Genomic DNA, 23,816 nt, shown 5'->3' with positions numbered 1-23,816 from the left:
TGCCCAGATTGCAAAAAGTGCTATAAAAGTTCCAGGGAACTGATGAGCCATCAACATGTTCACACTGACGAGAGACCATTCAGATACTGTCAATGTGGGACTGGGTTCATGACATCATCTGATCTCACAAAACATCAGCAGGTTCACACTGGGGAAAGGCCATTCATCGGCTGTGTTTGTGGGAATGGATTCACTCATTCATCCAACCTCCTGAGACACCAGTGAGTTCACTCTGATACAAGAACTTTTATATGTTCTGACTGTGAGGAGAGCTTTAAAAACAGCAGTGATCTGCTGAGACACCAACGCACTCACACTGGAGAGAGGCCGTTCATCTGCTTTGTGTGTGGGAAGGATTCTCTCGGGCATTCACCCTGCTGCAACACCAGCGAGTTCACACAGGGGAGAGGCCATTCACCTATTCCATGTGTGGGAAGGGAATCACTGATTCATCCCACCTGCTGAGACCTCAACAAGTCCACTAGTGACGATTGGGTTTGTGTTGTGTCCTTATTGCTGCTGTTAATCACATCCAGGATTGAACTTATGGGTTAATCCTGAAGTGTGCAAGAAACGTGTCCCATCCGCTCTCATCCATGGTTCAGAGCTCCTAGACACAGAACAAAAAGCTTCTTTACAACTGGGTTTAGAGTCAGGATGAACAATGGTGAATGCTGGAAATGTGCTGTCACATCAGAGATTGGTGTAAAGCTGTGATCTGCTCTTGACTGAAAGTGAAATGGCAGGTTTAAGTTTCCAATCTGAAAATGACTGATAATTATGGTACGAGGATTTAAAATGTTTGTGTGATATTGTTGAGTCTACCAATGTAAGGCAATAACAACAAGAATTTGCATTTCTACATGGAACCTTCAACCGCTCTCTCATCTTCCATTGACTTCGATGTAATGGAAACTGACAGTTGGAACCTGTCAACATTTGAAAGATATTTACATATGATTGGAGGGTTTCTTACAGTTGGGATCTTCCTCTGTTCTGTCCACTCAAGGTGTTCGATAACAGACTTTCTTCTGTGAATATTGAGCTGGAATATTGGGCTGTGATGTGTTTCCTTATTCATCTTGTTGACTCTAAATGTTGAATCTTGTGGTTTCAGACACTAGATAATCAAACTCACAACATCAGATTGTCTTTTCCTGACTTTATTAACAGCACTTTATTATACAGACAGAGTAATTCCTTACGTGGTTCCAGTCTTCAATGAAGTACTTAAAAATGTCATCATTAATATACTTCAGAGCCTGTACTATAGGAATGGTGGATTGGTCTGTAATTTTAATATAATTTTAATTCAATATTCCTTCCTCTAATATCTCGTCCACTGATTCCCTGTTACCTGCTGAATTTGTTTGCCAATTTTTGTTATGACAGATTGTCACATATTCCCATGTCTTTAACTTGATTATTTAATCTCTATATTAAATTTTATGAATGTTCTTGTTGTAAGTTACAATTCAGTCTTTGAGCTGTGAATGTATTTCTTGAATAAAACACCACTATATTGAAAAATTGTAGTTACCCAATCCAGAGAACAGAGATAATACAGTGGATTCAGAGCTCCCTTCTCCCCAGCTCTGATCTAACAAGCTGCAGCTACACTGGAGATATTTACATTTAACTTGTTCACTACATTCGTAATCTGACTCTGCTCAAACCATAACCACAAGGATACCTGTACATTGTTCTGAGTGTGAGCACAAGGCTGTGTCACTATCACACACAGATACTGTTTCCTTGACAAAAACAGAATTACCTGGAAAAACTCAGCAGGTCTGGCAGCATCGGCGGAGAAGAAAAGAGTTGACGTTTCGTGTCCTCATGACCCTTCAACAGAACTTATACTGTTTCCTTGGTTCACATCTCCATACAAAGACCAGCTCTTCACACATCTCCTTTCAAAACAATTGCAGCAGACATGAGTGAGGATGTGAGGCTCATTAATATTCACCCACATTTCATAACAGAAAGGTTCCACTGGGACAAAGGTTCAGGCATTTTGCATCACAGGCAAAATACAGAGCAGTACAGGTGCACACTGACAGTTTAACAGAGTCTCATAAGCCTGCAGGCTCCTGTTAAACACAGAGCAGTACAGGAGCGCAGTGACAGTTTAACAGAGTCTCATCAGCCAGCAGGCTCCTGTTAAATACAGCAGTAAAGGAGCACAGTGACAGTTTAACACAGTCTCATCAGCCTGCAGGCTCCTGCTAAAGACATAGACAAGGGAATGGCGGTAGAGTGTTAATTCTACTGGACTAGTAATCCAGAGACCTGGATGATTGTCTGGAGACATGAGTTTGAATCCCACCGAGGGTATCTGGGGAAATTTAAATTTAATTAATTCATAAACCTGGAATAAATCTAAAAAGGTGTAAAAACCCATCTGGTTCACTAACGTCCTTTAGGGAAGGAAATCTACCATACTTACCTGGTCTGGCCAATATGTGACTCCAGACCCACAGCAATATGGTTGGCTCTGAATGCCCTCTGAACAAGGGCAATTACGGATGGGCAATAAATGCTGGCCTAGCCAGCAACATTCACATCCCATGAACGAATAAAAAAAAACTTGGGATCATTGTCCCAAATGCCTAATTGATGTATAGAAATCCTCTAGAGTTCTCATTAGGGCAGGCGCTTCATCAATATGTTTAAGGAAACTGCTGCTGGTGTATGTTTTCAGAGTGGCTGCCAGAGATTGGACCAGTTAATAAAAAGGGTACAAAGGGCACAAAGCCTAAAGCTAATACAAAGTTACTTCAGACCTAAAATCGATAGTGTGCATAAAGGTGAGCAGTGTGTCAAAGCTGAGATAGCAAGATACACATAAGAATACATTCAATTGATACATTTAATTGATACATGTTCATAACTAATATGAGTCGAAAAAAACTACAAAATCTGATTGGAAAACTTAATTTTAAGCTTAAAGAACCAAAGATGGTTTTATATTGTTCAGGAAAGTGACTGCTTCTTTGAAGACACTACAAGTTAAAAGGCTAAACTGATTTAAGTCATAAGGCTGAAGATTTGAAACACCACAACTGTTTTGTTCACACAGTAGGGCCTTCTAACTCAAGAATAACTGATCAGTGTCAATGGCTGGGGAGTTAACGGTTCCAGACCTAAGCTCATCCAACCAGGGTGGGGTTTGCAGCATCCACTCTGCAATTAAACCATAAATGTCTAGGTTTGCACCAGCCTAGGGCCGTGTGCTGTATTTCACTTGTCAAGACAAAGAGCCAGTCACGTGGTACTGGTGTCCTACATCGATTACAATTAAGCAGAACTTCATATTAGGTTATTTGATTAATACATTTCAATTACTTGGTCATTACACATAACTAAACTAGAAACTAATTATTAAACATGACCCTTGTTATAGTCTCACAGACTAGTCAAGCAATAGCCTGACACAATCATACTCAGGAACAGACCCTAGCGGCGATGGCAGCACAGAGGTATACAGGGTGAAAGAGTGGCCCTGAGAGTCCTCAACATTGACTTCTGTACCCATGAAGTCTCACTGCATCAGGTCAAACATGGACATGGAAATCTCATGCTGATTACTGCCCTCCCTCAGCTGATGAATCAGTGCTCCTCCATGTTGATCACCACTTGGTAGAAGCCTCGAGGGTGGCAAGGGCATTGAATGTACAGTGGGTGGGGGAATGTCCATCACCAAGACTGGCTCAGTAGCACCAATAATGAATGAGCTGGCAGAGTCCTAAAGCACAAAGCTGCTAGGCTGGGTCTGTGATAGTTGGTGAGGGAACCAAGAGGGAAAAACCTACTTGACCTTGTCCTCACCAATCTACCTGTCGCGGATCCACCTGTCCGTAACAGTATTCATAGGAGTGATCATCACACAGTACTTATGCATTTTCAGGTTGACAAACTGTAACTGTGGAGTGTCACAGGGATCAGTGCTGGGGCCTCAACTATTTACCATCTGACTAGGATGAAAGAATCAACTGTGTTACATCCAAATTTGCTGATGATACCAAAGAAGTGGGAAAGCAAGTTGTGAGAAAGATATAAAGATATAGATAGGTTAATTGAGTGGGCAAAAATTGTGGCAGATATAATGTGGGAAAACGTGGGGTGGTCGACTTTGGCAGGAACAATAGAAAAACTATATGATTTAAATGGGGAGAGACTGCAGAATGCTGCGGTATGGAGGGATCTGGGTATCCTGATACATGAATGACAGAAGGGTAGCAAGCAGGAACAGCAAGTAATTAGGGAGGCATTTTTGAAAGGGGCTGAAATATAAAAGTAAGGAAATCTTGCAATGACTGTACAGATCATTAAAAAGAGCACAGCGAGGGAACTTTTGTCCCCTTACTGAATGAAGGATATACTTGTATTGGGAGCAGTTCAGAGAAGGTTCACTAGACTGATTCCTGGAATGAAGGGATTGTCCTATGAGGAAAGGTTGAGCAGGTTTGGCCCCTACTCATTGGAATTTAGAAAAATGAGAGGCAATCTTATTGAAACAGATAAGATCCTGAGGGGGCTTGACAGGGACAATGTTGAGAGGATGTTTCCTTTTGTGGGGGAAATCGTGAACTAGGAGGCACAGTTTAAAGATAAGGGGTCTCCCATTTAGGGCAGATACGAGAAGGAATTTCTTCGCTGAGGGTCATTAGTCTTTCAAATTCTCTTCCCCAGAGAGTAATGAAGGCTGGATCACTGAATATATTCAAGGCTGAGTTGGACAGATTTTTGACTGACAAGAATCACAGAATCTTTACAGTGCAGAAAGAGGCCATTTGGCTCATCGAGTCTGTACTGGCTTACTGAAAGAGCATTCTACCTCATCCCACACCCCTGCCTTATCCCTGTAAACTCGCACATTCTCTCTTCAGGCAGCAATCCAATTCCCTTTTGAATACCTCGATCGAACCTGTCTCCACCACCCTCTCAGGAAGTTTGTTCCAGACTCCAAACATCCTCTGGGTAAAAAACAAAATTCCTCACATCACTTTTACTCCTTTTGCCCATTATTTTGAATGTGTGCCCTCTAGCTCTTGATGCACTCAACAGTTTCTCACTAATTACTCTGTCCATACCCCTCAGAATCTTGAATACCTCTATTAAGTCTCCTCTTAGCCTTCTTTTCTCCAGGGAAAACAGACCCAACCTCTCCAATCTACCCTTGTAGCTACAGTTCTTCATCCCGGCAATCAAGAGTTAATCGGCAGGGTGGGGAGGGCAGACAGGAAAGTGGAGTTATGGCCACAATGAGATCAGCCATGATCTTATTAGCGGTGGAACAGGCTCATGGGGCCAAATGACCTACTCCTGCTCCTAATTCTTGTGATCTTATAAAACAAAGTCCCATCTTCACACTGAGGATACCGTCCATCATGTTGTGAGGCACTATCACTATGCTAAATGAGATAGATTCAGAATGGATCTAGATATAAATGGGCATCCATGAGGTGCTGTGGATCATCAGCAGCAGCAGAATTGTATTCAGCCACAGTCAGTAACCACATGGTCCACATATCCCATACTCTACCATTACCATCAAGCCAAGGGACCAACCCTAGTTCAACACAAACTGCAGGAGAACATGTCAGAAGTAGCACCAGGCATTCCTAAAACTGAGATTCCAATCTGGTGACCCTATACCATGAGACTACATGCATTCTAAACAGTGGAAGCAGCATGCTTGAGACAGGGTGAAGCAATCCCAAACACAATGGATCAGATCAAAGCTCTGCAGTCCTGCCACATCCAGTCAGGAAAAGTGTGGATAATTAAACAACTAACAGGAAGAGGAGGCTCCACAAACATCACCATCCTCAATGATCCCAGCATATCCGTACAAAAGACTGGGTTATGTATTTAGTGATCCCGGGAGTGTTACCGATACCTTCCCTGGATCCCAAGGCTAGGAGAGACAATCTGGAAGGTATAGGGAGCTGGGACTTGTCTGTGAGACTAATTGAAGGCACGAGAACTGAAATAATCTAGAGTTAGAAAAGAGAAAAGACTCCAAAAATGGAGCAGTCAGCAACAAGACATCAATTAATCTTCTCTTATGTTGGACAAATGAAGGTCTCGACAGTGTGCCTGAAACAATATTAGTTAATTTGACATTTATCCACATATTAAAATCCAGCCCAGTTACAGGGATTAAAAACATCAGCAGAAAAAAGCTCCAACTATCAGCATGAACATGGTTCGGTCCTGGATGTGACTAACAACAGCCATAAAGCAGAATCCAACCACTGCACTCACTTGAGTATTCACTGGTGGGTCAGCTGATGGGTTGACCGAGTGAATCCCTTCCCAAACTCAGAGCAGGTGAACGACCTCTCCCTAGTGTGAGTGCATTGGTGTGTCAGCAGGTGGGATGAGCGAGTGTATCCCTTCCCACAGTTGGAGCAGATGAACGGTCTCTCCCCAGTGTGAACTCGCTGGTGTCTCAGCAGAACACTTGTGGTTTTAAAGCTCTTCTCACATTCAGAACATTTGAAAGGTTTCTTATCAGAGTGAACAAGTTGGTGTGATCTGAGGCTAGTTAAATAAATGAATCCCTTTCCACACAGGGAGCAGGTGAATGACTTCTCCCCAGTGTGAACTCGCTGGTGTTTCTGGAGGCTGGATGACAGAGTGAATCCCTTCCCACACACTGTGCATCTGAAGGGCCTCTCCTCATTGTGAACCCGCTGGTGGATCAGCAGATCACTTGTGGTTTTATAACTCTTCTCACAGTCAGAACATTTGAAAGGTCTTTTATCCGTGTGAACCAGTCGATGTGTAGCGAGGTGGGATGATCGTGTGAATCCCTTCCCACACACAGAGCAGATGAATGGCCTTTCCCCAGTGTGAGTGCGCTCATGTTCAATGAGATTTGGCAATCGTTTAAACACCTTCCCGCAGTGAGAGCAACTGAACTGTTTCTTGGTGTGAACAACCTGGTGCCTGACTAAGTCCTTGGAGCTTTGAAAGCTGTTCTCATTGCCTGAGGGGTTACACAGCCCCTCATCAATGTGAACTTGCTGGTGGGTCTGCAGGTGGGATGACTGAGTGAATCCCTTCCCACACATGGAGCAGGTGAATGGCCTCTCCCCAGTGTGACTGCGTCGATGCATTTCCAGCAGGGATGGATAAGTGAAGCCCTTCCCACAGTCCCCACATTTCCATGGTTTCTCCATGGTGTTGGTGTCCTTGTGTCTCTCCAGGTTGGTCGATCAGTTGAAGCCTCGTCCACACACACTGCATATGTACAGATCTCTTCACTGGGAACAGTGTAATGTTTTTTTCAGGCTGTGTAACTGGTTAAAGCTCTTTCCCATTGTCAGTTCACTGGAACATTCTCACTCGGGTGTGTGAGTGTCTCGGTGATTTTCCATTCACACCGATGGTTGAATTCTTCTCCCACAGACAGAACAGACAAACGTTTCCCCTTCCAGCTTTCAAGTGTTCAAAGGCCGATCATATTCAGATCCTGATGAATCGAGTGGCTCTGTCGGATCTTGATCTAATGTTTGGTTTGAGTTTCCCATCAGCAAGTCCTCTCCTTCTAATCCCCTATAAATAAAGTTGACAGTCAGTACCACTATCAGTGCAGAATAGAAATTTAGAACAGACTATTCTAGTTTCTGTGGAACATTCTTTCCACTCATTTCCCCAAACATGTGATCCAATCAAAGTAAAAGAAAGTAAAATTAGCAACAAAGTTCCATCAAAAGCAAAGGAAACCTTCCCAACTAAACCAGAATATTGTTTCCAGTGTCTACAAGAAATTCTGTACCCTGAGGTACCAGCGGTTGTAAAAGGTACCAAGTCTATCAGTGGACACCTCATGTTCCCTGTCCAAGGCCATTCGGGCACAGACAAAATCACGGAAGAGAGGCCAGCAGCCATGGACCCCACCCACCCTTGATCTACAAAATGCTGTCTTAACCAAGAGGAGCTCCAGGATAAGATCCTCTGACTTAGCCACCTCCCACTGGGCAGCAATATCAGGAGCCTGGGGCTGAAGCATAAACTAACATGGAGGAGCAGCCCCCTCAGGTAACCACACAGGTATCATACTGAATATATACATGGCCCACGGACTCCTCTAGGTTGAAAACATCATCTGCAGTCTGAGAATAGGTGAAGCTATTGTGGCCAGAATTACTTACTTCCAGGGCACAAGGACCCGGTGGGGAACAGAGATTCTGAAGCAAAAACAAAAACAAAAATACCTGGAAAAACTCAGCAGGTCTGGCAGCATTGGTGCGGGGGAGCACAGCTAACGTTTCGAGTCCTCATCACCCTTCAACAGAACTAAGTAAAAATAGAAAAGAGGTGAAATATAAGCTGGTTTAAGCGGGGGATGGGGGTAGGGGGCGCGTGGTTGGAGGGCCAGTGATAGTTGGAGATAACCAAAAGATGTCACAGACCAAAGGACAAAGAGATGTTGAAGGTGGTGATATTATCTAAAGGAATGTGCTAATTAAGGGTAGAAAGCAGGACAAGCAAGGTACAGATAGCCCTAGTGGGGGTGGGGTGAAGGAATCAAAGAAGGCTAAAAGGTAGAGATAAAACAATGGATGGAAACACTTTTAAAAATAATGGAAATAGGTGGGAAAATAAAAATCTATATAAATTATTGGAAAAAACAAAAGGGGGGGAAGAAACGGAAAGGCGGTGGGGATGGAGGAGAGAGTTCATGATCTAAAATTGTTGAACTCAATATTCAGTCTGGAAGGCTGTAAAGTGCCTAGTCAAAAGATGATGTGCTGTCCCTCCAGTTTGCGTTGAGCTTCACTGGAACAATGCTGCAAGCCAAGGACAGACATGTGAGCAGAGAGCAGGGTGGAGTGTTGAAATGGCAAGCGACAGGGAAGTCTGGGTAATGCTTGCGGACAGACCGAAGGTGTTCCGTAAAGCGGTCACCCAATCCGCGTTTGAGATTCTGAAGCCCCGCCCACTCAGCCACATCCCAAGCCGCCAACGCATGCGCTCTAGGCCTCGCTGAACAAAGATGGCGGCGCTTCACCTGGGCCAGTTCTCAAGAAAAGGACTCGAAGCTGCAAACCCCGGACCTGCAAGTTCTTATTCGAGGTGTGAGGCCTTAAGCAGGTGTTTAGAAACCCTTCCCGTCTACCCGCCGGCTCCATCGCTCCCTCCGCGTTTCTATTTCCTTACCGGCTGCAGATGAAACAAAGCAGCGGCTCGCCCCATCGCCATCACTCGCACTGCGCATGCTCCAACAATGATCGGCTCTCCGCCTGCACACCACTCTTGTGGTTTGGATAGGGGACATTCACTACCGCAGGGAATGCTGGGTAAAGACCCCGCCATTGCACATCTTAATTAGTGTTTTTTCAACTGATGGGGAGATTGAGGCGGGAGGCAATCAATAAATTTGAGAACAAAATTATGCATCAACTCAAGTGCATGGACCCTTCATTAAATACGAAAAAGAAGGGGAGTGGGAATTGGTGAGGCATTGTCCATCTAAGCATTGGGAATAGAACCATGAGGGAGAAATCAATTTATATATTTTTTACAAACATCGGCATGCAAAGAGAGAGATGCATGACCTTTGAACCCTCATCCGCTTGGCACAGAAAGTGTATGAAACTCATAATCGGAGCCTCAGGAAATCAAAATGCTGACAAAATTTAAACTACTGTGTTGCATTCCAGAGTCCCAGGGTTCAAATCCCACCACGGCAGATGATGAAATTTAAATTAAATAAAAATCTGGAATTAAAAGTCTAATGATGACCATGACATCATTGCTGATTGTCATAAAAACCCAGCTGGTTCACTAATCCCCTTCAGGGAAGGAAACCTGCCATCCTTACCTGGTCTGGCTGACAGATTCACAGCAATGTGGCTGACTTTTAAATTCCCGCTGAACAAGAGCAATTAAGGATGGGCAATAATTGCTGGCCTAGCCAGCGACGCTCACATCCCAAAAAAATGATTTTTTTATGATAACTTGTTTACCAGGGGTTTACACTGACTCACTTGACTGGCCAACTCAGGTTCCAGGCCTCAATCACTCCAATTGATGAACTTACTGTTCTCTTGCTCCTCTGGCCTCCTCTTGCTGTTGTTTCCCAGGACAGTCAATATCCACTCTCCAACATGACCCTGTCAGATGGAGTTCAGGGGCTCAGAGGAAGAAAAGAAAATGAGACGGTGAATCTGAGTTGGGAAAAACAATTAGAGATACAGGATTCAATAGAGAAACTGAGTGGGGGTCGGTGGGGGGGTGCGAGCGCAGTCTCAGGAACAGTGAGTGCTGCTCTCAGAGGCCGAATGAGAGCACTGGGCCCGGTAGCCATGCGGTGATCTCCCCGGGCTGGGGTCAGGGGTCGGGGCTGCCCATTAAAGCGATGCTGCAGCGCGTCGCCCATCCTCGCCGCCACTTCCAGGTTTCTTCTCCCATTTCCACCGAGTCTGACTCACAACAAAGGAGCCGCCCAGAATGCCCCACAGCTGGTCCGAGGGAGCATGCGCACTCTCAGCACCTGGGGAAAGGAGCGAGTTGGATAGAGCGGTTTCTGGGGCAAGGGGGATTGTCGGAACCGTCGGTAATTGTTTTATTCGAGGCTGAGGAAAGGTCAACGACCTGAAGCGTTAACTCTGTTTCTCTCTTTCCACAGATACTGCTTGACCTGTTGAGTTTCCCTGCATTTTCTCTTTTTGCATTTCAGATTGCTAGAATCCACTGTATTTTGCTTTTGTTTTATTGCAGGCTGAATCCAGGCAGACCAGGTTTGAATCAGGATGGTGTTGGATGCAGAAGCACATTGAACTGGAGTGGAAATGGGAGGAGAGGCTGCTGGGTTTAACCCATAGGACTAGAACTTAGCAGCAGGAGTAGGACATTCGGCCCTTCAAGCCTGCTCCACCATTCAATAAGATCATGGCTGATCTGGTTGTGGTCTCAACTTCAATTTCCTGTCTGCCCCTGCAACACTTGACTCCCTTGCTAATCAACAATCTGTCTAACTCTGCCTTGAACAATGACCCAGCCTCCATTGCGCTCTCAGGAAGTGAATTCCACAGGCTCCTCATCTCAGTCTTAAATTTCTCCTCATCTCTTATTCTTAAACTGTGTCTCCAGGTTCTAGCCTCCTCCACTGGGCCAATAGCCAGAGGACTTGTTGAGCCCAGCAATTTCCAATTTGGGAAGCTAAAGGGAGGTAGATTCTAGGCGAAATTGGTTTGTTAAATTGATGCAATTCCTACTCTGCAACAGAAAACAGTATTGTTTTATTAACAAGTATGTCTGTAGAGTCTTTTAATCCATTTTGCAAGTACAGAAAATTTTTACTTCATTCATGGGATTTGGGCATCACCAGCGAGACCAGCACATGTTGTCAATTCCCAGTTTCCCATTGAGAAGGTGATGGTGGGCCTTCTTGTTGAATGACTGCAGTCAGTGTGGTGAAGGTCCTGTCACAATTCTTCTTAGTAAGAAACATCAGATTTTCATCCAGTCACAATGAAGGAACAGGGATATATGTCTGACTCAGAATGGAGTGTGACTTGAAAAGGATGATAGTATCTGCATGCACCTGCTGGTGGAGATGGTGGAGGTGACAGGTCCTGTCAAACGTCTGGTAGAGGTGCAGATGTAGAAAACCTCCATTGCTGCCACCTCCCAACTCTCTCTCTGTTCTGTAGGTCCAAACCTGATGGCAGGTTCCCTTCCCTGAAGGACAACAGGATACAATTGGATCTTTACAATAATTCAGCAGCTTTCATGGTCTCTTTTCTAATGTTGGCCCCATGAATTCTGCTCAATTTCACAACCTGTCTTTTTGTTTTTGTGGGTTCTGTCTCACACTCTCTTTTTCCTTTTTTCTATTTGTTTTACCAGATATTAAAAGGAGAGAATGTACAGATGGGAAACCCAAACCTAATATCACACCCAGGATCTGACAGAGCTGCTCAATTCTTCTGGATCTGAATATCATCGGCCTTTGAACATGGAAGAAAATAGCACTGTTCACAGTGGGGATAAACCGTACACATGTTTTGTGTGTGGACAAGGTTTCAGTCGATCATGTTGCCTGTCAAAACACAGGCAGAGTCACACTGGGGAGAAACCATGGAAATGTGGGGATTATGGGAAAGGATTCAATTATGCCTCTGAGCTGAAAGGTCATCGACGCAGTCATACGGGGGAGAAGCCTTTCACCTGTACTGAGTGTGGGAAGGCATTCACTCATTCATCCACCTTGGTGACAACACCAGTGAGTTCACACTGGGGAAAGGCCATTCACCTGTTCCCTGTGTGGGAAGAGATGTATGTTTTTATCTGGGCTGCTGAGACACCAGCAAGTTCACAATGATAAGAGATAGTTTCATTGCTCTGACTGTGATAGGAGCTTTAAATGTCTGTATGGACTGAGGGAGCACCAGCGCATTCACACCGGCTACTCACCATTCAGCTGCTCTCACTGCGGAAAGAGCTTCAGACAATCGTCCAGCCTGTTGATACATCAGCGAGTTCACACCGGGCAGAGGCCGTTCAGTTGCTCTGTGTGTGGGAAGGGCTTCATTAATTCATCCAATCTGCTGATACACCGGCGAGTTCACACTGGGGAGAGACCTTTTAAATGCTCAGACTGCGGTAAGTGTTATAAGAGTTCCGGAGACCTGGCGCACCACAACCAGTTCACACTGACGAGAAACCGTTCAGGTGCTCTCACTGTGGGACTGGGTTCAGGAAATCATCTGACCTCACTGTACATCAACGAGTTCACACTGGGGAGAGACCGTTTACCTGCTCAAAATATCGGAAGAGCTTTGCTCGTTCATGCAACCTGTGGAGGCACCAGCAAGTTCACAATGGGGAGAAGCCTTTCACCTGCTCTGTGTGTGGGAAGGGATTCACTCGTTCTTCCACTCTGTTGATGCACCAGCGAGTTCACAAGTGACTGCAGGGGTTGGACTCTGCTGTTATTGCTGCTGTTAACCACATCCAGGACAGAACCACGTTCATTCTGAGAGTTGGGATCTATTTCTGATTATTTTGATAAACTCCAGTCTAGTTACAGTTGTTCAAATTCTGGATAAGTGTCAGATCAGCTTTGTATTAAACACAGTGTGTTGTGTCTTTTTAAAAGCACAAAGACAAGTTAGTTCCTTTTGAAATGCTCTCTTTGTTCTTTCACAACAGCCAGTTGTGCACAGCAAGATCCCACAAACAGTAATGAGACAAATGACCGATAAATCCAGATTTCTTTTTGTTGGTGTTAGTTAAAACACGAATGTTGCTCTCACGGCACCAGGAGAACTCCCCTGTGGACAGTATGTGGAGTTGTTGAGATCTCTTGAGCTGAGAGTAGAGCTGATTGAGCTGCTGGGCCTGCAGTGTACCTTGAAGAACCACTGTCTGGGATCTTTCCTCTTAAGTCACTGACTCCCAGCTGAAGTTGTTTCTGCAGCAAAATAGGTAACTTTGAATATCAATCACAATTTAATCTTTGGAGTAAAATCTACAAATTTTAATCAGCTGTAAAAGAGAAAGAAAGTTCTTGTGTTCATTTTGCACCTTTCCCACCCTCAGAACATCCCAACGTGATTCACAGTCAATAATATATTTTGGAAGGAAGAATGAGGAGAGGCAGTATAAACTAAATGGTACAATTTTAATCACAGTGCAGGAACAAGAACACCCTGTATGTAGAGAAATCTTTGGAGATAGCAGGACTATTTGATAAAGCTTTAATAAAGCACAAAGGGTCCTGTTTTCATTGAAATGGGCTCAGAGTACAAAAACAAGGAAGTTACACTAAACCATTATTAAACCACTGGTGAGACCTCAGCTGGATATCATGACCAATTCTGGGCACCGCAATTTAGAAAGGACGTCACTATCTCAGAGAGGGTGCAGGAGAGATTCAACAGAATGATACCAAGCCTGAGGGATTTCAGTTCTGTGGAGGGACTGGAGAAGTTGGGATTTCCCTCCTTGGAGCAAGGAGGTTAGGGAGAAATTTAATGGTGGTGTTCAAAATGCTGAGAGGTTTCGACAGGTAGATAGGAAGAAAATGTTTCCACTGTGGGAGAGTCAGTTAGCTCTGGAATTCCTTCCCTAAACATCTCCACCTCACTTTCCTCCTTTAAGATACTCCTTAAATCCTACCTCTTGGACGAAGTTTTTGGTCTCATCTGCCCTGATGCTGCAGTTTATTACTATGTGGCTGAGCCCCACACTGAGACAAAATGCGGCAGTCACTGTACAAAAACCTCGCTCCTGGTTACTGTTCCGGGAGAGTGGCAGCAATCTCTCTGATAGCACAAGGCGGGCCAGGCGGCTCGGAGCATGAACAGCTAACGGGAGGAATGGACAGGGCTTCCGCAATTTGTCTAGTGAATACTAATCGAGAGGATCTTTCATCAGAGATACTGACGGTCACGGCAGAGTGTCAGACCGAGGGGGCAGTTAGTCAGTGGAGCTTCATTGTCTGATTGTGTCCCCAGGGAACCGAGGGAGACCCTGATGTTTATTTTATGCCGTTGTGTGATGATTCTTAAAGAACATCAATATAATTATACAGTAAAATCCACCCTTAAACTGAAGTGTCTGCAATGTGGGCATATTTACTCTCGTCCCAAGTTGTGACCAAATAGTTATCTCAAAGAATGCGCCTGCGATTGTCCTGTGGGTGATGTTACCCCCTCCCCTCTTGTGTCTTGCCGCAGAAAGTTAACCAAATTCGAAAGACAAACAGAAAATACTGGAAATTCAACCAGAAACAGAGTGGAGGTTCCAGTCTGTCACCTTTCACCAGAAATCAGCAACTCCTCAGACTGAGCTCAGGTGAAATGTTGCGGACATGAAACTTTAACTGTGATTCACTCTGCGCCAATGCTTCCCGGCCTGCTGAGTATGTCCAGAATTTTCTGTTTTTATACCGCAAACTGGTACTGACCTCGAGAGGCGACTCGTTGTAAACGTTTCCAAAGCCAGTTGAGAGGAAGCGGATTATTTTCTTTTTTGGAAAAAAGATACTTTATTCATAAAATATCTGAAAGAACTATACAAAACTTTCCAAATGGCCATCACAAAAAGTGCAATCATATTCCAGTTTTCCACAAAGATCATGAGGTGCTTCCATACAATCAATGAACATTACAGAGATTAGAACATGGTTATTACAGTCAGACACTGCAATGATATTCAATAAGGTCATGTCTGATCTGATTGTAACCTACTACCTACTCCCTGTTATCTTTCACTTCCTTGTTTATCAAAAGTCGAGCTACCTCTGCCTTGAAAACATTCAAAGACAATTTTTCCCCTGCCCTTTGAGGAAGGGAGTTCCAAAGACTCACTACTTTCTGAGAGAAAGTTTTCTTCTCATCTCTGTTTTAGTGACCCCTAGTTCTAGGTTCTCCCACAAGAGGAAAGATCCTTTCCATGTCTGATTTATATTTTGTGCAGATGGTTAATGTGTGTGTTATATTATGAAATAATAAAAAAATATTTTCATTCAATTAAATTATTCAGATGATGAACTGCTTTTTAGTTTGCAGAATCGCTCTCATGAAACCATTGTCGATTGTAGTAAAAACCCATCTGGTTCAAAACTGCCCTTTCCTTCCTTTAGGGTAGGAAATCTGCTGTCCTCACCTAGTCTGGCCTAGTTGTGACTCCAGACCCACAGCAACCTGGTTGGCTCTCAAATGCCCTCTGAAGAAGGGCATTTAGGGATGGGTAATAAATGTTGGCCTATCCAGCGACGCATACATCCAAAAAATGAATAAAAAGAATACAGAATAAAAAGATCAACATCTAGTATAAAATAAGCAGAGATGGGATCTTGTGTAGTATGAACAGTGATAGATTCTAGTACATCAGTAACTAGGCAGGGTTTCAATTATTATAAAGACTGACTTGATCCAGTCAAATAATAACGAATACAGGGCCAAAAGTAACACATGAAGAGTCATGTTCCCGCGTAATATAAACCAGAACAGCATCTTCTTTAACATAAAACAATAGATGGCTGTCTGTACGAGTAACTGAATCAGCCACTAGTGTAATGTGGCCGAAGCATAATTTAATGCATTAATATCTAAGGCCTGGCTAACGGTAATGTCAACAGGTATATGTTGAACTGCAGTAATAATTGATGCCAGTTCTCCTCTCATGCACACAGAGACATGGTCGAGCGCAGTAATAACTTAGAGGGGGCCTATCTGAATTTACATAGACACATGTTCTAGAGCAGAAGGAAATGAGACAGATGCTCGTGCAAAGAGGCCAGAGGCGGTGTCCAGTGAGATATGTACTGGTATGTCATCTAATGCAGTAATAACCGAACGAGGACCGAGTGCAATACAAAACTAAGACACAGTCTGTAGAAATAAAACAGCGTCATATTATCATGTAATATAAACAGAAACGTGATCTAGCATGTTATGAGGTGAGACAAAGGCTTTTGGTAAAATGGACGGAGGGAGCATCCAGTGTAATAATAACTGAGACAAAGCCTGGAATAATCTGCAAAGAGACATTTCTTAGTTGACAACTAACAAAGGCAGGATGTAAATTGAACACATTTATATTCTACAGCAGTAGTAAATGAGGCCTGGCCCAGCGTGATATAAGTGGAGGCCTAGTCTCATGCTGTAATACCAGAGGACTTAGTGCAATATTACCAGAAGCATGGCCTGTTCTGAAATGATCGGAGGCTTTAGTAATAATTAAAGATAGAAAATAGTGGAAAAACTCTGCAGGTCTCGAAACTCTCCAGATTCGAAACATTAACTGGGTTTCTCTCTCCACAGATGCTGTCAGACCTGCTGAGTTTTTTCAGCATTTTCTGTCTTAATTTCAGAGTTCTAGCATCCGCAGTATTTTGCTTTTGATTGGAGGCTTTGTCTGGTGCCATAAAAACTGATAGAGGTCCTCCGTTAAAAACGAGCGGCATGGTTTAGTGCCTTTTTAAATAGAAAAGTCCTAATAGAAAGAATGTATTGCTGATAAAAGTGACATGCTGTCGCAGCTTTTCACCTAGAACCCATCAGGGCAGTTATGCAACATTTATCTGCCCTGCTGAGTGCGAGACGAAAAGCTTTGACAGCATTTCCCTTTTTTCAGCAATGTTCAAGGTCTACTTAGTTTTCCAAGGTACCTTCCTAGCTCACAGCATTTAAAACTTGTGTTGCTAACTCGATTGTTGCATTCTTATCTTGTTGTTGTTTGTACAAGTGGACAGGTTTCTCAAGTTCTGCACTAAGAAACAAAGGTATGGTCCGCTGGCACCAGCTGGACGCAGATTACAATGACACTGGTTAATTGACGTGACAGGTTAGCTAGAAAAGTAAACAAGGAGGAGGGCGCTAAAAATCTGATAAGGAATACTGACAGATTACGTGAGTGGAAAAACCATAGAAGATTGACCAATTGAGAAACTATACAATTTGGGAGGGAAAATTAAAAAAAAACTAGGATATGGTAAAATTGTGAGAGGCTGGGAAGTGTTAGTAATCAGTGGGAGCTGTGTGCTCTGTAGGTCAAAGGAAGTTAATATGCTGCCACAGCAATAAATTAGGAAAACAAATGGTCCTTTAGCCTTTCTTAACATTGGATGGATAGTCAAGAGTTAAGCAGTCTTTCTGCAATTGTATAGAGCCTTGGTGAGAATACCTAGAGTGCTGTGTACAGTTTTAGTCCCTTAGCTAAGGAAGGATATACTAGTCTTGGAGGGAGTGCAACAAAAGTTGACTGGATAGATTTCTGGCATGAGCTGTTTGTCCCATGAGGGGAGGTTAATTCGACAGTGTGCATATTCAACGGAAATTCTTAAGGGTATTGATAGAATAGATGCTGGGAGGAATTTACCCTGGCTGGGGAATCTAGAATTAGGGTTCACATTCCCAGAATAATGGGTCGAACATTTAGGACTGAAGTTTCTGCACCCCATTGAATGCTTAATGTTTACAAAAATAAAAGGTAAAGATCGATAGACTTTCGAATATAAAGAGAATTAAAGGATATAGGGAAAGTGCAGGACTGTGGAATTGATACAGAAGATCAGCCATGTATTTATTGCTCAGTGGTGAAGACTCAAAGGATCGATAACCTAATCTATTCCTTTTTCTTAAGTTTTTATGTAGAACTGACTCATTATTTCTTCATCAAATAAAAGACGTGGTTTGGTGCAGTAATTAATGTTACAATGTCTCATACAATATAAAAACATTATATGATGCAGTGCAACTGAAACAAAGGATGACCTACTCCAATGCAGTAATAACAGCTCCCCGTGGGCGATGAACAGAAACTCCGTTTAGCTGCCACTAGCTGTCTATAGTTTTCCATAGCACCAGTACAGATCTGCCTTATCATTTCTACACGTGCGTCTATTGTTAACACTGATCCGAAGTTTGCCGTCTAACCATTGTGAAAATGGTGTTGACAGTTATTGTTTGTCACGTTATCAGATCAACACTGATCTACCACCGAATCACGTGCTGTGGGAGGTCAAAGTGGATTTAAAGTGCAACGAATTGCACATGAACTTTCCTGATTTGAGCACAGAAGGATCAGCGGTGGAGCAAAGGGTCTCGCATCAGAGTAACATATCTTTGATTGTTTTGATTGAAGGAAGGAATGTCGACCAGGATATAGAGCAGGGCCCACCTCAACAGGCAAGGGGTGAAATGGGATTATTGGTTCATGATGTCACAAAAAGATAATGACCTTTCAGTACCCCGATTACAAGTCTGGTAATTATGTTCAGGTTCTGAAGTTGAGTTGCAATCCACAATCTGTTGATTTTGAAATCAGAGTCAAGTCACTTTAGCTGCTAAACTGCTGAAAGGTTTCATGTAACACGTAATACTTACAACTTTACCATGACATTCGGTAATGAAGTTGCTTTTAATAAGACAAATAACAACATCAAGGTCAATGATTAATGCAATTTCAATGCATAAAATCATGGAAGCTTACAGCAAAGAAAGAGACTGTTCATTCATCAGAATTGTGTCAGCTCTCCAGAAAAAAGCTCTCCAATTAGTTTCACTCTCCTACTTTTTCTGTAAAGCCCTGCGCATTTTTTTCAATTTCAAATATATGTACGATTTCGTTATGAAAGTTACAAATGAATATGCTTCTATCGTCCTTTCCAGAAATACACTCAAGCTCATAACAATCGCTCAATTAAAAGATCTAATACTACTCTATGTTCCTTTACGAATTGTCGGAACTCTGGTTCTTCTGCCTACGGATCCTCCTGCCAGTGGAATTAATATCTCACCAACAACTCTTTCAAAAGCCTTCGTAAATTTAAACACCTCTATTATATCACCCTTTGACATTCTCTGCTCCAAGAAGACCAATCCCAGTTTGTCTAATTTCTTCATATAACTGAGGTCCCTCATCCCTGGTACAATTCCCATAAATTTCTTCTCAACCTATTCCAAGACTGTGACATTCTTTGGAAAGTGTAGATTCAAATCAATTGCAAAATGTATATCCCCTTAAATAATTTTTAATGAAGCATACTTAGTTCAAATTAAGATGAGCAGTAGCAATAGGATATTACGTTGTCCTGTGTGCTCAACAAATTGGCTTCTCTCAAATTCAAATGTCAATAAGATCACTTTCGCCACCTGATGAACACCTTCTGCTATAGACCGCGGAGTTTATCTGAAATGACGCAGAATTCTATTCGCAACCATGTCCACTTATCGAGTGAATTTCACTCAGAGTGTCTCAGAGCAAATCACGAGGGGTAAGAGATCAAGGAATTAAGTGCTTTAGAGCCAATATTAAAGTTAAAAATTCTGAGAAATTTTCAATGGGAAATTGTAAAGTTATTTAACAAGAAACTGGCAATGAAGAATGAAACCATTATGCCTCTGCTGGTGGAGTGGAATGAACAGCTATATTTAAGTTTCTTGTGACGGCGATTCACTTGCTGATGCCATATTAAAAGTTTCTACAATGGACGCTAAGCGCATCGAAAGTGGACCACATTTGGCAGATATTTTCAATACACGATTGCAATATGGCGACTTTCTTCGCCAAGAGACCGACTTGCCCCTTTTACGCATATTTCCATTGCACTAGACAAACGCTCGTTTGATCGAATCAGGGGAATGGTCTGGAGTAATATAAACGGAGACAGGGTCTAGTGTAATATAAATCTCGACACAGCATCTGATGTAATATAAATAAAGACATGTTTTTATGCAGTAAATCTGTCGCAGGGCCTCGTGTAATGTAAAAATATTCCAAAAAAAATATTCTTATATAATCAACTATCGTTCCACAAGAACAGCATTAGTGTCTCTGTGGCGCAATGGACAGCGCGTTGGACTTCTAGTCTTTGTATAGCTAAGATATTCAAAAGTTGTGGGTTCGAATCCCACCAGAGTCAAATTTTACGGCAAAATTAAAGGCAAACTCATCAATGATCGAAACCGAGAAACATCCTGTAGCAGGAATAACTCAAACAGGAACTGGTGCTGCCTAAAGCGAAGCGAGCTCAATGCTGGAATAATTGGGACCAGCTCTTCTGCGATATAAACAAATGATCCACCCACCGCAGGAATAACGTAAGCCGTGCTTCATATTATATTAACGGAGAAAGAGCCCCGATTTGTAAACAGAGAGCAATGCAGAAATAACTACGACAGGGAAACACGTATTACAAGCGGAGCTGGCCTAGTGCACCAATAAGTGAGACAGAGTCTTGTGAAATATGGTCCAGTGCAGTGATAACAAATGAAGGGTCCAGACCAGTATAAACTTAATACTTATACTAATCTAATAACTTACCTGGAGCAATATGTAACTCAGTATATTCTCTGGCCTAATTCCGCCAGAATCTGGTCCGAGAGAAGATTTCCATTTGCCTGACCTAACGAATCACCCCATTATCAACAATCTACTAAAATACAATTATCTGAGGTCACATTGATTACCTCGATTAGGGGCAGCACCACCACGTCCACTTGACATTCGATGGCATGACCTACAGTGAATTCTCCGCCATTAACATCCTGAACTGTGCCCCCCACAACAGCACGTCACAGCTCGATGTTCTGCGTCGAGTGGTCCACCTCCAGGCTCCCAATCGTGACTGTGGTATGTGGAGCCCAGATGATGGGCTGCAGGGACACACTAAGCCTTCTTTGGAAGTATTTCCCAAACCAATGATCTCAATCACTCAGAAGGGCAGCGGGTGCCTGGGAAAACACCCGCAATCCCCTCCAAACCATATCCCATTCCAACTTGTAAATATGTTGCTGGTCCTTCATTGTCCCTGTGGTCTAATTTTGTAACACCCTTGCTAAAGACACCGTGGGTACACCTTTAGCTGCTGTGGATCGTGAAGGCTGCTCACCACTACCTTCTCAGTGGCAACGAGAAATTTGCACTAAATGCCGGCCTTGTTCGCGATTCCCACATCCGAGAATTATTGTGTAGCAATGCGAGAAACAGCGGGCACAGAATGACAAACATCAGGCGTTATCGTACACGATTTCTGTCATTTGTTCTTTCGTTCACTTATATTTGTGCTCTTCCCTTTCGTTTTTCTTCTTTCTCTATATCAGTCTTTCTCTTTTATCTCCCACTTCTCTTGCGTACTCTCATACGTTAATTCTCTTTCTGTTTTTGCAATATGAATGGCTTTCTCCAGTTGTTTTGCATGACACGAGTATTATTGTTTGAGCAAGAAGGACGAGGCAGCGATGCTGGGGTGAAGCATCACACACAAACCCCGCCCAGCGTAGTGGCAGCCATAGGAAGAGACGTGTTTTGGTTAGAGATATGACCCAAGTCAGTATGTTCCATCAGCAGCTCCATTTGATGTCGGTGCAAAGGCCTGGTTTGTGGAGAGGGGGCAACGCAGAATTTGCAGCCAGCAGTTCGCCCATCATCCACCTTGCCAATGTTGTGAATGGGAGACATGAAACCGTGGGTTGATCTGTTTGTTTACTGAACTGTAACTAAGGTGCATGTTGTAACTTAATTGTCCCTCTGGAGCCTCTCATTCGGAATAAATGAAGGACGCTTTGAATACCTCACAGAACTAAAGTATACAGCTTCGGGAATCCATTTCGTTTCTGGGAGACCGTGCACGGACCAGATAGGCCTATTCTTTGCCCTTTGCTATCCCATTCTCGCTGTTATTGGTGCCCCCGGTAAGTGATGGATCTCAAATAAGTAATTTATAATTTTTTGCAATCTCCAGAAAGTTTGTCTCGTCCCTGTCAGGGTCGGGATGATTTTTTTCTCTAATGTTCAGTGCTGTCAGAGTGTTACGGGCCTCAGCCGGGTTCCGATGCCTTATATGGGATTATACTGTGTTAGGGTGAATTATACAGCATATTTTGTATTTGCATTGTGCCGCATTACAATGTGCTATTCAATTGATTTATAGGAATACCGTTTATTGGATTGCTGAAATATGAATTACGATGTGTGGCTTTGCATGAATATTAACCTGTTGTATCGTTGAACACTTATTTTAAGGTAGTCAAATGCAATCTAATGTTTTAAGTGCTGTGCGGAATAATAGCATATCACAGTGTAGTAACATATATTTTCGTGCACGTATCTTACGGCAGCATCAGAAAACGAATTACAGTGAAATCATTATATTAGATGAATTGCAATATAAGAATAAGTTTAGTAACTACACTAATGTACTTTTCAACCAGTGAAAGAATATAATAGTTACAGTATAATGAGTTCCCACTGGACAATCCTGATTGTTAGTGTAGCCTTAGCAATTCATTATGGAAACGTTTGAAAGGTGTTAGTGGAGATTCGAAATTGTTGACCTATTATGTATTTTGCTTTTTGCTTGTTGGTTTTGCACGTTTTGAATAATGTTTTAATCATCCGCGGGGTGTGGCTGTAACCGGCAAGGTTAAAGTTTATCGCTCATCTTTATTTCTCACTTGAAAGGTGGAGTTGCGTTTGTTTCTTCAGTCACTGCAGTGCGTATGGTGGGGATGCTTCACAGTAAATGGTTGGATTTGGCAGTAGCTGTTGTTTGGAGTCCGCTCAGTAACATCTCTCTCTCCTGATTTCTCATAGCCAACTTGCTGGGGATCGTAATTTTATGCCGAAGACGGCGTGGACTCTCCCGCTGCATCACATACTATCTGATGGCGATAACAGTGAGCGATTTCCTGGTCATCATCACCGCCGTCATCCTCAACTGGATCGGCCGCATCGAATTTCAGGACAGTGTCCTGTCCACCACTCCCGCATGCGCACTCAGCAATGTCTTTGTCATCCGGGATGGCTCAGTCTGGCTGACTGTGGCTTTCACCATCGACCGTTTCTTGGCCATCTGCTGTGAGAGCCTGAAGGCCAGATACTGCACCGAGAAAACTGTGTTGCTGGTTATAGGACTGGTCAGTGCCCTGAGCTGCGTGAGGAACATCCCATGCTAGTTCACCTACCAGCCTTTGTACATCTCAGACGGGGTGCCCTGGTTCTGCGACCTCAAGTCCACCTATTACACTTTGCTCATCTGGCAGGTCTACGACTGGCTAGACCATAGCTTAACTCCTTTCCTCCCGTTCCTCCTCATTCTGCTGCTCAACGCCCTGACTGTAAGACACATCTCAGCGACCAGCAGAGCCCGCAGTAGACTCTGGGGCGCCAAGAGTCATGGAGACGCGGAGATGGTCAATCACAAGAGGTCCATTGTCCTGCTTTTCGCCATCTCGCTCAGCTTCCTCCTCCTCCACCATCTATCTCGGACATTTCCTCTATGTGCGGATCACAGGCGAGAGCTACATCACCAGCCTGGATTTCAATGACCCGCGGTACAT

At 43.4% G+C, this 23,816-nt stretch overlaps 1 protein-coding gene and 1 non-coding gene across 3 annotated transcripts; one reads left to right on the top strand and one right to left on the bottom strand.

Moving 5' to 3' along the window:
• Window positions 1-1,147: 1,147 nt before the first annotated feature.
• Window positions 1,148-9,221, bottom strand: LOC121270588 (zinc finger protein 229-like). 2 transcript variants are annotated; one of them, XM_041175962.1, is made up of 3 exons: window positions 9,178-9,221; window positions 6,274-7,569; window positions 1,148-1,913 (listed from the first exon to the last, which is right to left on the bottom strand). In XM_041175962.1, exon 2 carries the CDS (start codon window positions 7,191-7,193, stop codon window positions 6,282-6,284), a length of 912 nt encoding a protein of 303 aa, XP_041031896.1. In that variant the 5' UTR covers window positions 7,194-7,569; window positions 9,178-9,221; the 3' UTR covers window positions 1,148-1,913; window positions 6,274-6,281. The 2 variants fall into 2 exon arrangements, with proteins under 2 accessions (XP_041031896.1, XP_041031897.1); XM_041175963.1 differs by lacking the exons at window positions 1,148-1,913; window positions 9,178-9,221 and adding an exon at window positions 8,232-8,273 and having other exon boundaries at window positions 4,760-7,569.
• An 11,085-nt stretch (window positions 9,222-20,306) lies between these two features.
• trnar-ucu lies at window positions 20,307-20,398 on the top strand. Its single transcript is given in 2 exon segments — window positions 20,307-20,343; window positions 20,363-20,398. It is a non-coding gene; the product is annotated as a tRNA-Arg (tRNA).
• Window positions 20,399-23,816: the final 3,418 nt, after the last annotated feature.

The sequence above is a fragment of the Carcharodon carcharias genome, chromosome 27 (genome assembly GCF_017639515.1).
Source record: "Carcharodon carcharias isolate sCarCar2 chromosome 27, sCarCar2.pri, whole genome shotgun sequence".
NCBI classification, from domain to species: Eukaryota; Metazoa; Chordata; class Chondrichthyes; order Lamniformes; family Lamnidae; genus Carcharodon; species Carcharodon carcharias.
The sequence above is the reverse complement of the archived record's forward strand: the minus strand, read 5'-3'. Positions and strand labels throughout refer to the sequence as shown.